This window comes from Oncorhynchus mykiss, chromosome 11 (genome assembly GCF_057628025.1).
Source record: "Oncorhynchus mykiss isolate SJ-2025 chromosome 11, ASM5762802v1, whole genome shotgun sequence".
NCBI lineage: Eukaryota > Metazoa > Chordata > Actinopteri > Salmoniformes > Salmonidae > Oncorhynchus > Oncorhynchus mykiss.
The window spans coordinates 63,724,228-63,739,010 of NC_143032.1; the positions used below are offsets into that span (position 1 = coordinate 63,724,228).

At 42.4% G+C, this 14,783-nt stretch overlaps 1 protein-coding gene across 3 annotated transcripts in view; it reads right to left on the reverse strand.

Annotated features, from left to right (window-relative positions):
- LOC110536167 (ceramide transfer protein) overlaps positions 1-14,783 on the reverse strand; it is a 40,623-nt gene that overhangs the window by 13,183 nt on the left and 12,657 nt on the right. For 2 of the 3 annotated variants that reach the window (XM_090190911.1, XM_021621765.3), the window contains 5 exons: positions 8,637-8,753; positions 5,928-6,035; positions 2,255-2,390; positions 1,895-1,981; positions 1,434-1,591 (listed from right to left, as the gene is read on the reverse strand). In XM_090190911.1, the coding sequence (XP_090047037.1) occupies positions 1,434-1,591; positions 1,895-1,981; positions 2,255-2,390; positions 5,928-6,035; positions 8,637-8,753 (606 nt within the window). Of the gene's footprint in view, positions 1-309; positions 589-1,433; positions 1,592-1,894; positions 1,982-2,254; positions 2,391-5,927; positions 6,036-8,636; positions 8,754-14,783 lie in introns of those variants that run through there. The other variant, XM_090190912.1, reaches the window with a different exon arrangement.

The following is a 14,783-nucleotide window of genomic DNA, read 5'->3' on the forward strand; positions in this document are numbered from 1 at the left end:
GACAGAAAATGAGCATGTGAGAGCGATAAATAAATTAAAACAGGTGCGCCTACAAACATAGCCAATCAGCAATTTTTTAAGTCCAATGTTCACTTTATGGACACTAGTCTCGTTTTAATCCGACTGATACAAGTTAAGCTATGTAGGCGCAGAAAATACTCTTAAAGCTCAATTGCTAACAAGCCTGTTAAAAATTCTGGTATGTGGTTCTTGGTAACGGCCGGACAGTTCATAACGAGAGGCTGGGAGTGTGGTGTATCTCCAATCAAGATGATTCGCTTCAACCAATACCGACACTATAATACGTACTGTAAAGAAGCGGCTGCAAGTCTGTAGTGGGATCCATCTCTGGCTTTCGTATTTCAGTATGTCGGCCCTCTTGTGTAGCGAGGGCTTCCAGGAAGACAGAAGGTACCACGATGTCCGAGCAGTCATCCTATTACTTACTCCAGTTTGTGTGTTGGAGTGTGTGTCCTGTCCTGTGACGCTCTCTCCCTGATCAACATATGCTACATTCAAGATACACACACCCAGCCACGCTGGTAGTCGAAACCAACTGCAGGCTACTCCTACCTCCCTTTCTTGGGTTGGGCAACTTGCCTTGAAATTTTTTTTTGGAAGAACTGGTTTTCAACAGCTGAGCAGAGTAAGGATGTGAAGCTTAGTCATGTGTCTGACGCAAGGTAGGGAGGCGAATTCCTACAGACTGCAGTATCTACAAAGTACATTCTCAATTCTTAATCCACTCAAATCACCACTAAACCATTCAAACAATTAAACCATTCAAATGTGACTTTACGGAAATGCAGATGAAGTGTGGTTTATTTCACATGATGAAAACAAAAAGAGCCCTCTACCTTCAAAAGCAGGATTGTCTTGAAAAGGTGTTTAACAAGTGCTGTAATTACAAAGTTCTTTCAGACAGAATGTCAATCTAGCCATGTTTTAATAGTTCTAATAGAATGCAAACTCACTGTTATCTTCCCTGAAGAGTTGAATGTTTCTAAATGTTTTACATGCCTATTGCACAACTGTTGGACATACTACCTGAGGGAGATTCTTTCCAAACACATAACAGTCCGGCATAATGAAACTAAAAGCCAATTAAGGCAGAGTGGGGCATTGAGGTGACCAGATGATCCAATCACCTCCACACACACATTAGACTGGATCTGCCACCACTGGTTAGACAACGCCTCTGCTGAACCAGGAGTTGTGTACTGTCTCCTCTCACTGGCTTAAACCATAAACACACCAGTCCACTTCTATTTTACCAGCCATGTTCGATTAAAAATGATAACTCGTTCTCTTCTGCAACAACCTGACTGGGGAAGTGTCCCATGAGAGAGGTGAGGGGTCGAATGACCCTGTTGGTAGCTAAAGAAGACTTTAGCTCTAAAGAAGAGCTGTTACAGCAGTGGGCAGTGCCATACCTTGTCAAGTCTCTTCTGCCAGCTGTCTTCTCTCTTCACCATGAGTTCGATGCAGTGGGAGAGGGTGGACAGGATCCCAGCTGTAGTGGCCTTAAACGTGATGGCCTCACCCTTAAAGTCGATCCCATTCATGACCTTAGGATTAGCAGCGGGAAACACTGGGAGAGAGAGATGACATATGACACAGTTTGATGACATGGTTCCAATGTCACATGCCACCATTCTACACATAACTGTGCTTCAGGGGTGATGAAACTAAGATTTGTTTTCTGATCTGCTTCCACAACACACATTCAACACAAACACACATTTGGGAGGAACGCAGTGTTATCTACAGTGCAGCGCCCCTAGAGCTATTTTAGGGGTCAAGTTCCTTGCTCAAGGACACAAACACTCATATTGCTACAAGTAGTAGCAACTTTAGTAATAGTATAAGTGTGAATTTACACACTGATCCTCACGCTTCTCTTTGCTGCCGTTGTTGTTGTAAAGGCAGTCGCCATCGGGCCGTGTGCTCGAGGGAAAGTCATCTTCATCCTCCTCCACCACTGGAAAGGAGACAAGACTCCATTGATCTACCAGGGTTGCCATTCCATGTTCTGTGGCAAGTGTGGTTATTACAATTTACATGGCCAGTTCAATATGGAACTGTAAAACCCACAGAAAGCCCCTCCCAGGTATTCTTCAGTACCTCTGACTGTCCCTCTCCCTCCATGTTAGCTTATTTGTTTATTTTGATCCCCATTAGCTTTTGCAGAAGCTACTCTTCCTGGGGTCCACAGTCCCTCTCCCTCCATGTTAACCAGCTACATTAGGTCTACCTCTGTCTCTCTGGAACTCGTCCTTGGAGACGCCATCTGCGCAGCTATCAAAGTACTTCTGCAGTGTGTCCACCTGTCTGCAGAGGATGTCTCTGAACGTCTCCATCTCCGCCAGCTTCTCCGGCAGGCTGTGGCCCTTCAGGTCCAACAACACAAACACACGGGTTCACTGTTAGATCTTAACATAATTAAACAATCATGCATTGGGAATCAACGGGACGTCTGCACCAAGTTAAGGTTTGTCCCTTGGTAATGAATGAATTAAACAAAATGCCTAGCTACACCTTTCCAGGGGCTGTATTGTCCAGGAGCGATTCCTGCGTATGCAAAATAACTATTTAAATGGGCGGTGTATACCAAGAAAGCAAACTTCTCGCACGTTGGCGAAATTAAGCCAATAAAAAGTGTTATGGCGGTTACATGAAATGGACAAGCTTTTTGGGGAGACTGAACATATTAGCAAAAGTTGTGAGTTTGTAACTCTTAGGTCAAAATATGTAAAGCCATTTCGAAGGAAAGGCTGTACACAAAAACGACAATACTGAAAAGACTGTCCTCTCTAAAGTAATTATGGGAATGACAAACGACGGCTATGTATGTTACAGAATCTGAAATAAACATTCCAAGCTTAAAGATCAAAATCTATCATAACAAATTTGTAGTCATTTGGAATGTTTTTAAAAAGGTCAGTGGAAAGCATATTGCATAATTACAGGTAGCCTGAATAGTATGCAAGGCCAATTAGTACTCTAACATTCTATTTATTGCATATACAGTGCTGTCTGAAAAGTATTCAGACCCCTTGACTTTTGACACATTTTGTTATGTTACAGCCTTATTTTAAAATTGATTAAATAGTCCCCCCCCCCCCCCCTCAATCTACACAAAATACCCCATAATGACAAATCAAAAATTTGTTTATTTTTAAAAATATCAAATTTACATAAGTATTCAGACCATTTTCTCAGGACTTTGTTGAAGCACCTTCGGCTGCTATTCCAACCTTGAGTCTTCTTGGGTATGACGCTACAAGCTTTGCACGCCTGTATTTGGGAGTTTCTCCCATTCTCTGCAGATCCTCTCAAGCTCTGTCAGGTTGGATGGGGAGCGACGCTGCACAGCTATTTTTAGGTCTCTCCAGAAATGTTTGATCAGGTTCAAGTCCGGGCACTGGCTGAGCCACTCAAGGACATTCAGAGACTTGTGTCGAAGCCAATCCTGCGATGTTTTGGCTGTGTGCTTAGGGTTGTGGTCCTGTTGTAAGGTGAACCTTTGCCCCAGTCGGAACACCTGAGCGCTCTGTAGCAGGTTCTCATCAAGGATCTCTGTAATTTGATCCGTTCATCTTTCCCTCGATCCTGACTAGTCTCCCAGTCCCTGAAAAACATCCTCACAGCAAGATTCTCCTACCATTCTCCACATTCATCTACTGCACACCTACCATTCCAGTGTTTAATTGCTATATTGTACTTACTTCACCACCATGGCCTATCATGCGTCACCATAGGGATAGTGCCAGGTTCCCTCCAGATGTAACGCTTGGCATTCAGGCTAAATAGTTCAATCTTAGTTTCATCAGAACAGAGAATATCATTATCAAAAGCTACCTAAGGACACTTAGACAAACTCCAAGAAGGCTGTCATGTGCCTTTTACTGAGGAGTGGCTTCTGTCTGGCCACTCTACCATAAAGGCCTGATTGGTGGAGTGCTGCAGAGATGGTTGTCTGTCTGGAACGTTCTCCCATCTCCACAGAGGAAGTCTGAAGCTCTGTCAGAGAGACCATAGGGTGGGGTGGGTTCTTGGTCTCCTCCCTGACCACGGCCCTTCTCCCCCACTTGCTCAGTTTGTCTGGGCGGCCAGCTCTAGGAAGAGTCTCGGTGGTTCCAAATTTCTTCAATTTAAGAATAATGGAGGCCACTGTATTTGGGGACCTTCAATATTTTGGTACCCTTCCCCAGATCTGTGCCTCGACACAATCCTGTCTCGAAGCTCTACGAACAATTCCTTCGACCTCATGGCTTGGTTTTTGTGCTGACATGTCAACTGTGGGACCTTATATAGACATGTGTGTGCCTTTCCAAATCAGGTCCAATCAATTGAAGTTACCACAGGTGGACTCCAAGTTGTAGAAACAGCTCAAGGATGATCAATGGAAACAGGATGCACCTCGGTCTGAGTACGTACGTAAACGAGTACCTGTTTTTTGTTTTTAAATTTGATAAAAAACAGTTTTTCGCTCTGTCATTATGGGGTATTTTGTGTAGATTGGGCAGTCCCTCCAGGATTCCGCGATCGCAAAATCAACCAATCAGCGCATATTAGGCGAGAGCTCGCAATTTTGACCAATTCCCGCACTTTTACCGTGGAAATGGCCCAATCCAAAAAAATTTATTTTTTTTATTTTTATTTTTTTTAATCGCTCATTTGCCAACGAAAATAACAGTTAACGTCTGTGCGAAACAATTTCCAAATGTTTTTGGAAACTAGAGAAAGTCAACAATCAACAGTCACTTCGAATCAGCAAAGCATAAGAGAATGTCAGAACAGTTCCCACAGCAGCGGCAGATCACCATGACTGAATTGCAAAATGTATCACAGAATTTCAGAATAGCTGCAGCAAAATCAAGCATTTTTGGCTGCAGAAATCACTTTTTTCCTCCCGCGAAATCCTGGAGGGGCTGATTAGGGGGAAAATCAATTGAATCCATTTTACAATAAGGCTGTAACGTAACAAAATGTGGAATATGTCAAGGGATCTGAATATTTTCCGAATGCACTGTACATGTGCCTATACTGTCAATCCACTTTTCTGGACACTGAATTAAGATGGTGTATTTTGGGGTGCTTTCTTTTGAAAAGGACACTCCAGGACTGTTCAGATTGTTGATAAGCACTCTTCTCATCTTTCTATCCTTTACAACATTACTGCCATGTATGAGAAATGCATTCCAGTTCATATTTTCCAAGATAATATTAGCTAGACGGAACATATCATTTTCAAGATATTAATAATTGCTTCTAAAAGTCTGAAGATTACATCTCAAAACAATCACACAAAATGTGGTGAATGCACAAGCTAAGACATGATACAAAGAGCGTCTGCTAAATGATTAAAATAGATATTACGGATATCATAACACTGAAAAAGGATACGGGCAATGAAGAGTTATAAAGCATGTATAGACCATATAAAACCTTGATAAAAGTTAGCTTTACAGGCTGTGACCGATATGTGCATGTTTTAGAAAAACTTTTCCTAAAAAACATTCTGGATGTGACATAGGGGTGTTGGCTGGGACGGGCGATCTTTACAAGACTGTAGAACACGCAAACAAAACTCACAACACTTCAATTTGGTCTATACTGCTTCATTTACATCACATCTTCGTAACCAACACTGGGGGACAGCTGTGAGTGGAGAAACAAGCACTGTGAGCTCTTTGAAAAAGCCATGAAATATGATTGACAGAAAAGCCTTCCGAGACTTGGCTTGCTACTCTTAAATGAACATAATTCATACAATTTCCGACTTAAACTTTTCAAATAAAGCCTGAACTCCAACATGTAATTATACATGTGGATTCATTTGGAAATGACTATTTAGGCATGCACAGGTTGGGAAATTCATGGAATTTCCCTGGAAATTTGTTGACAGTGTTGTGGTGGTTTACCTTGAAGGAGGAAGTGGAGGTGGCAGAGAAGCCGCTGGCAGCAGAGGTGAGAGACAGCATGGAGCCATGACGCCTCAGACTGGACTCTGAACCATACCCCGACTCCGCCTGGAGGGGTGGGGGGAGAATACATTAGACCAGTGTTCTCAACTCCAGTCTTCACGCACCCCCAACAGTACATATTTTTGTGTGGCCCCGGAAAAGCACACCTGATTCTACTTTTTAACTAATCATCAAGCCCGTGACAAGTTGAATTAGATGTGTTTGTTCCTGGGCGACAACAAAAAGTGTGTGCTGTTGGGTGTACTTGACAACTGAAGTTGGGGAACACGTGTTCAACCAGTCACCAGAGTAAGAAATACATTATTCCCCCAGCCAGGGAAATACAGAATCAAACCCTGAGAAACAGGTATACTACAGGAAAGCACAAGGATTGCCTTTAGTCCAATGGGATCTATTGAAGGGGGAACAGGACACTGACTACACCAGCTTGTGACCCAATAGGTTTGGAGGCCTATAGGAGGCTTGGTACGGTGCATTGTATGCTTGGGTATGGAGATGTCAACATTTGTCCTATCATGATTATATACTCAGAAAACATTGTGATATAGGATGGTATCGACCCCTATTGGCCAACCACTTTTCTTTGCAAAAAATTACAATAAAAACCCAGCTATAACCACCGTTAGGCTATAATCACAATAAAAGTTAATGTTGCTGAAAGCCTGGACAGAGGCTATGTAGAGGAAAATATTTTCTAATATTCCTGTCTGGTGGAGACAGCTTCAGTATGTAACAGGCTTGTGTGTGTGTGTGTGTGTGTATCCATAGGATGCAAGGGAAAGGGACCAGAGACGTGCCTCTCGTGCTTCAGCCAGTGTAATCTGACCTCGCATTAGTTCTCACTTCACTTGCTACACATGTTGCTTCTTGTGGACTGTAGTGTCGCTCTGTCAGCTCTGATTGGCAGACAAAAACAACAAGCTCCACGTGAATGCTATACACAGACGTAGACAGAGAGAAAGTATATTTCCTGACGGGACATTGAGCTGCTTTGGTGGAATTGTCCGCTGTGTCTAGCCTACATTCTCCCCTTGCTTTATTATTTGAAATGGCCTACAGCAAATACATATAGGCAAAGAATTCAGATTGTCATAAACGGTAACTAGTAATGCTGCATAGTGCCATAAATACACTGAGTATACAAAACATTAAGAACATTTCCATGACAAACTAACCAGGTGAAAGCTATGATTCTTTTTTGAGGTCACTTAAATCCACTTCAAATCAGTGTAGATGTGTGCCATTCAGAGGGTGAATGACCAAGACAAAATATGTAAGTGCCTTTGAACAGGGTATGGTAGTAGGTGCCAGGTGGACCGGTTTGTGTCAAGAACTGCAACGCTGCTGGGGTTTTCCACGCTAAACAGTTTCCCGTGTGTATCAAGAATGGTCCACCAACTAAAGGACATCCAGCCAACTTAACACAACTGTGGGAAGCATCTGTGTCAACATGGGCCAGCATCCCTGTGGAACGCTTCACACCTTGTAGAGTCAATGCCAGACAAATTGAGGCTGTTCTGAGGGCAAAAAGGCTGGTGCAACTCAGGTGTTCCTAATGTTTGGTATACTCAGTGCATAACTCACCTTTCTGGTAAAAATAGTTACTTATTGCTAAGACATACTCACTTTTGATGACAAGCTCAAGTACTTATTAGTACCCTACCTCGTCTAAGAGTATCTTAAAATGAGACATCTCAGTCTTATCTCCCCCCCAGAAAACGTGCACTCGTCTTTTCCCACTAGCACTGACTTTGCTGATAACCTCTGAGGGGAAAATGACTTACAACTGATGTGGTTGTTTCAGCTAGCTATCTTTAGATGAATGGAAGTTGCTCAGGATAAGAGTGTCTGCTAAACAACTCAAATCTAGTACAAATATGATGGAGTTCCTATTCAAGAAAAGTGGGTGAATAGGGCATGAAGTATGCTAAGTTGAAATATCTACATATAGTAATGATCCGTTTAGGAACTCAGTCATTACATTTATACACTTATAACTGTAAAATAAATATGATCATATTTAGTGACGGTGAAAATTGGCACTATTTTATAGAACTGATGACAATGAATGTACTGCCTCTGAGCAACACACACCATTCAACAACCCGCCGACCACTGGGCTTCCTCTCACTACCATATTTGGTAGTGAGAGGAAGGAAACGCCAAGCGGATGCTTCACATTTATACATCTGGTGAAATAACTCCTCATTGTTCTATCTGTGGTATCATCCTGGTCCTAACACACACACACACCAAGTTTTTCCTGTTCGTCCCACATTCAACTGTCACAAACCAGTCGACCAGTTCCACTCAGGAGCAGTCATGTTGCAACATGTCAATTCCTGGGAATGGTAGCATACTGTAAATATGGGATCTCAAATCACGATGCTTCCGGTTGCCACCATCTCTCACTTGTTTGTATTTCTTGGCCCGGGACTTGAACTAGAATCTTTCTGGCTACCTCTCTAACCTCTAGTCTTGGCTACCTCTACCTCTAGTTCTATTTCAAACCAACCACTAGGCTGGTGCACTTATGTGTAGATCTTAAAGTATTGGAGAATAAACGTAAATTGCACATGCCAAGGGGAAGATCTCTGGTATATGTCACTTCTGTGTACAAGAGAGAAAGAGATCCTTCATTCTTACCTTGTGTAGTTCGATGGAGTCAATCCATTGGAGCCGGTGCTCTGGGTCCTCTGCCCGTAGGTACCACACACTGTCGTTCACACTGATGTCAAAACGACACTCGTCAAACTCGTGGGGCTGCAGGGAGAGACAGAGTGAGTGGAGACACGAGTGACTAGGCCTATACAGGAGACGTCAAACCCTACAGCAGAAAGTACTTTGGGAAAAGCAGTGCGTCTACCGCTTTAAAAACAAACGAGTGGTCAATAGATCCTTCTTTCAGAATCAACTCAACAAGGCCCAAACACCCAACACTAGGCTATATTATTATGCAGGGCTTATTCCAATCAACATGTTGGTTGTAGGAGGAATGTGGTTCTGACTAGTGGTGCAAAGGGTATACTACTTGAAACTTTTGAAGTTTACCAGAAAACTACCAGAATTTTATCATATGACAACTTTTTTGGGGAAATTCAGATTATCATCACAGGTGTATCTCTGGCCCTCTAAAACATAATCTTAATATAAACCAATTTAGTGAATACTGTAAGAATATTCCAAAGATAAATACACAACGCAGAGGACGAGAGGTCAATAGAGGACTAACAATCAATGCAAATAGTAGTTTTTCTGTAATAGGGGATTAATGAGCAATGGTTATGGGAGGGATTTGTCGATACAGTGAGCCTGAAATAGGATACTTGTTATTTGGCCCAGTTTTATTGCAAGGAATTCTAATTGGCTAGGGCTGGGTTATAAAACGACATGCTGTCCCTTTGTTCTGTGGAGAACTGGGAGAGAATCACAGAAGAGCATCACTGAGGACAGGGGAGAATGATCATCTACCTCAGCATAGTATCTATGATTTATCCTCTTTGAATAAACATATTTCCTCCCCTTGATTTGCTTTGGGGTCTGTGCTATTAAAGAATAACAACAACTGCTAACGTTTGGTGCCGTGACGAATTGGTCTAAACAACAAGAAAACTTAACAACTGTGGATTGATCCAGAGGAGAGTCTACTCTTAATCTCCTGATTGATGGCCATCAGTGCTGAGTGAGTCTAGACCAATATAATTTTAAAAGAACCAAATCAGGTTAAAATTAGTGCATGCAATGAGTGAAACGTATCTGTGATGTGTAAGGGTTCAAGTGAAACCTTCTTGTTGCATAGAAGCGAGTTGCTAGTTGAGTAGCAATTTTTACACGTGTGGTTAACGTAAGTCTTCAACACAGGGATACAAACCGGTGAGGGCCCAAAAAGGTGACTTTTTTTTCTCTTTTTACTGAAACATGTCAAAAAAATCCCTGCTAGCGGTAAATGCAGGTTAACTAATTAAACAACAAATATGATCTGTCTCTGTGTAAAATAAGTGGTTAATGTGAACCTAACTCACTAAAGAATGTAAGTAAAGCAATCCAATGTTATTTGTTGCCTAGACTTTACTGCAAATGACACTCAAGTCCTGAGAAAAAAAACAATACACTAATATTGCAGTTAGCCATCACAGCCTTTATAATAGAACACTTGTGACCATACACATCTAAATATTGCAATTGGGGGGAAAAAAACATCTTAAAGTAGAATATGAATGAAACAAACAGGCATTCTATTTTTGCTCTATGATAGTTGCCACTATAGTAGACATTGATCAAGTGCACAAGGTTGTGTACAAAATTAACATTCACTAAGTAAAAAAATGTAATAATCCCCCTCACTCACACACCTCCCTACTATCAAATTCAACACAACAAAAGCAATATCTTTGGGCTACACTGCACGTTATTACATTGTACACTTTCTGCATGTGGACATCTGTTCTACAATGTGCCAGCAGAGCATGATACTCTTTTTTTGGCATAAATGATCTCTTTCAGGCAGAGAGTTCACCTGGCATACCCCTTTTTAATTCACTGTATTGAAAGAGGGAAAGTGTGTGGCATTTCTTTCACCTCTATTGGCCTCCAGCATAAGCCAGGCCCAGCTCCAGCTACACTTGATCCATGAATCCACTTGTTTTTACCTAATTCTCTCATTCTGAAAATTAACCACATACTGTAGAGGGAAAACTTCAGTTCACAGATAGTTATTTCGTTAACATTTCACAGATTGCCAGGGTTCAGTATGCAACTAACACGTTATAATTTGAGGAACGGCAAGGAGACTGATACCAGTTAACTGGCAAACTGCCTTTGCAACTTTCCAGCTCGCGCACTGATTCTGTAACTAGCAAGTTGGTTGCTGCATTCTTTTATGTGAACGATTGGCTGAGCCCTGGATACAGCCAGTATTGCTCCTAACGCGCATCACTCACCTTTCCTCATTGGCTCTACACAATTCACATAGGTCACATATTTTGGATTCAAAACGGCAAATTTCGCCGAAAGGTGACTAGTTTGCATCCCTGTCAACAAGCTTTTTTATGGGTAGCCAGGCCCTAGAGAGACAATGTGTTCTAGAAATGGTTTGAGTCCTCAAAGGGGGATATATTTTGGGGTTAAATAAATATATAAAACAGAGAGAGAGAGAGAGAGATATATTATACAACTTTGAAGTTAAATGTAGCGCCATTGTTAAGTGAGAAAACCACTCTGGAAAAGGGTGGAACAGCTCCTCCGGATGTGAGTATGAAAGAGATTTTAAATTCACTGTCTATGAAGATATGAAGAACCATTTCAAAGTAGAGAAGTGTAAGCATGAGATAAATAAATATTCTGTCATTGTTGACAAAGATGGAATCTGTCTGATATACAAAAAGCTTGGGGAAAAATACAGGGAATGTCTAACTCCTTGACAAAGTCACGATGATCTTTAACTGTATCAGCCGAAGAAAGAAAACGGGATGAGAAATTTTTTCTGGAGAATCATGATAGGACATTGCAGAGAGGTAAAGAAAGTTTGAAAGCTCTTGGTGGACAGATCAAAACCTTGAAAGAAGAAATTCAACAATTACAGGGAAGGGTCGTAAAAACAGACTTGGCTCCAACGTGTGGAGGACCCTTTGTTCCTTCAATCTACCCTCAGGCTGAGTTGCGCAAGGATGATCGGCATTCAAGCATCTGGTCAGCATTGCCTGGCTTTGAGTCAACAGATTCTGACAGCAGTGACGAATGATTTCTTAGGCCAACCAGAACACAGGCTGTAAAATGTAGTAAAGACAAACCTCCGGTGACAGTAATCACACATAAATCAGCATCTCCAAAATACACTGCTCAAAAAAATAAAGGGAACACTAAAATAACACATCCTAGATCTGAATGAATGAAATATTCTTAAATACTTTTTTCTTTACATAGTTGAATGTGCTGACAAAATCACACAAAAATTACCAATGGAAATCAAACTTATCAACCCATGGAGGTCTGAATTTGGAGTCACACTCAAAATTAAAGTGGAAAACCACACTACAGGCTGATCCAACTTTGATGTAATGTCCTTAAAACAAGTCAAAATGAGGCTCAGTAGTGTGTGTGGCCTCCACGTGCCTGTATGACCTCCCTACAACGCCTGGGCATGCTCCTGATGAGGTGGCGGATGGTCTCCTGAGGGATCTCCTCCCAGACCTGGACTAAAGCATCCGCCAACTCCTGGACAGTCTGTGGTGCAACGTGGCGTTGGTGGATGGAGCGAGACATGATGTCTCAGATGTGCTCAATTGGATTCAGGTCTGGGGAACGGGCGGGCCAGTCCATAGCATCAATGCCTTCCTCTTGCAGGAACTGCTGACACACTCCAGCCATATGAGGTCTAGCATTGTCTTGCATTAGGAGGAACCCAGGGCCAACTTCGCCAGCATATGGTCTCACAAGGGGTCTGAGGATCTCATCTCGGTACCTAATGGCAGTCAGGCTACCTCTGGCGAGCACATGGAGGGCTGTGCGGCCCCCCAAAGAAATGCCACCCCACACCATGACTGACCCACCGCCAAACCGGTCATGCTGGAGGATGTTGCAGGCAGCCAAACGTTCTCCACGGCATCTACAGACTGTCACGTTTGTCACATGCTCAGTGTGAACCTGCTTTCATCTGTGAAGAGCACAGGGCGCCAGTGGCGAATTTGCCAATCTTGGTGTTCTCTGGCAAATGCCAAACGCTCTGCACGGTGTTGGGCTGTAAGCACAACCCCCACCTGTGGACGTCGGGCCCTCATACCACCCTCATGGAGTCTGTTTCTGACCGTTTGAGCAGACACATGCACATTTGTGGCCTGCTGGAGGTCATTTTGCAGGGCTTTGGCAGTGCTTCTCCTGCTCCTCCTTGCACAAAGGCGGAGGTAGCGGTCCTGCAGCTGGGTTGTTGCCCTCCTACGGCCTCCTCCACGTCTCCTGATGTACTGGCCTGTCTCCTGGTAGCGCTCTCCATGCTCTGGACACTACGCTGACAGACACAGCAAACCTTCTTGCCACATCTCGCATTGATGTGCCATCCTGAATGAGCTGCACTACCTGAGCCACTTGTGTGGGTTGTAGACTCCGTCTCATGCTACCACTAGAGTGAAAGCACCGCCAGCATTCAAAAGTGACCAAAACATCAGCCAGGAAGCATAGGAACTGAGAAGTGGTCTGTGGTCCCCACCTGCAGAACCACTCCTTTATTGGGGGTGTCTTGCTAAATGCCTATAATTTCCACCTGTTGTCTATTCCATTTGCACAACAGCATGTGAAATTTATTGTCAATCAGTGTTGCTTCCTAAGTGGACAGTTTGATTTCACAGAAGTGTGATTGACTTGGAGTTACATTGTGTTGTTTAAGTGTTCCCTTTATTTTTTGAGCAGTGTAGTTGGATGAATGGTCAAAAATGTTGAAACTAGAGGTTGACTGATTATGATTTTTCAACGCCGATACCGATTATTGGAGGACCAAAAAAGCCGATACCGATTAATCGGACGATTTAAAAAAAATGTATTTGTAATAATGATAATTACAACAATACTGAATGAACACTTATTTTAACTTATTATAATACATCAATAAAATCAATTTAGCCTCAAGTAAATAATGAAACATGTTCAATTTGGTTTAAATAATGCAAAAACAAAGTGTTGGAGAAGAAAGTAAAAGTGCAATATGTGCTATGTAAGAAAGCTAACATTTCAGTTCCTTGCTCAGAACATGAGAACATATGAAAGCTGGTGGTTCCTTTTAACATGAGTCTTCAATATTCCCAGGTAAGAAGTTTTAGGATGTAGTTATTATAGGCTTTATACGACTATTTCCCTCTATACCATTTGTATTTCATTAACCTTTGACTATTGGATGTTCTTATAGGTACTTTAGTATTGCCAGTGTAACAGTATAGCTTCCGTCCCTCTCCTCGCTCCTCCCTGGGCTCGAACCAGCAACACAACGACAACAGCCACCATCAAAGCAGCGTTACCCATGCAGAGCAAGAGGAACAACTACTAGAAGGCTCAGAGCGAGTTACGTTTGAAACACTATTAGCGCGCGCTAACTAGCTAGCCATTTCACTTCTGTTACTCATCTCGTGAGTTGATAGGCTTGAAGTCATAAACAGCGCAATGCTTGACGCACAACGAAGAGCTGCTGGCAAAACACACAAAAGTGCTGTTTGAATGAATGTTTACGCGCCTGCTTCTGCCTACCACCGCTCAGTCAGATACTTCGATACTTGTATGCTTGTATGTTCAGTCGGATAATATGCAACGCAGGACACGCTAGATAATATCTAGTATTATCATCAACCATGTGTAGTTAACTAGTGGTTATGATTGATTGTTGCTAGCTATCAACTTCCGTGTTTTCCTTAAGGGTATGACCAATGCAACCACCATATTGGGGAGAGATAACCAAATGTGTTCAAAAACCAAATTACGCGTTTGTTGAATTTGAAGAAAGGTTTAGAGAAGAGGTGGTTAGACACAGTGGGTTACCCGACATGGAAGATGAAGATGCCCCATTTTTGGAGGAATTGAGTGTAATCACTCATCAGCTGATCCATACATTACTTGCGAAAAACATTTGTTTCCACAACTAATGACTGGGAGAGACAAAACTACGGCGACAGACAGACGGTCACGACTGGACAGAGACATCAATCAACATAATAAACTGTCTTATCAGAGTTGTGCAGGTTCCGAGTGAAACCAACAACAATATCCGTTCAGCAGAAGAGAAACCTGGTGTGTCATTATTAAGGGATTTCTGGT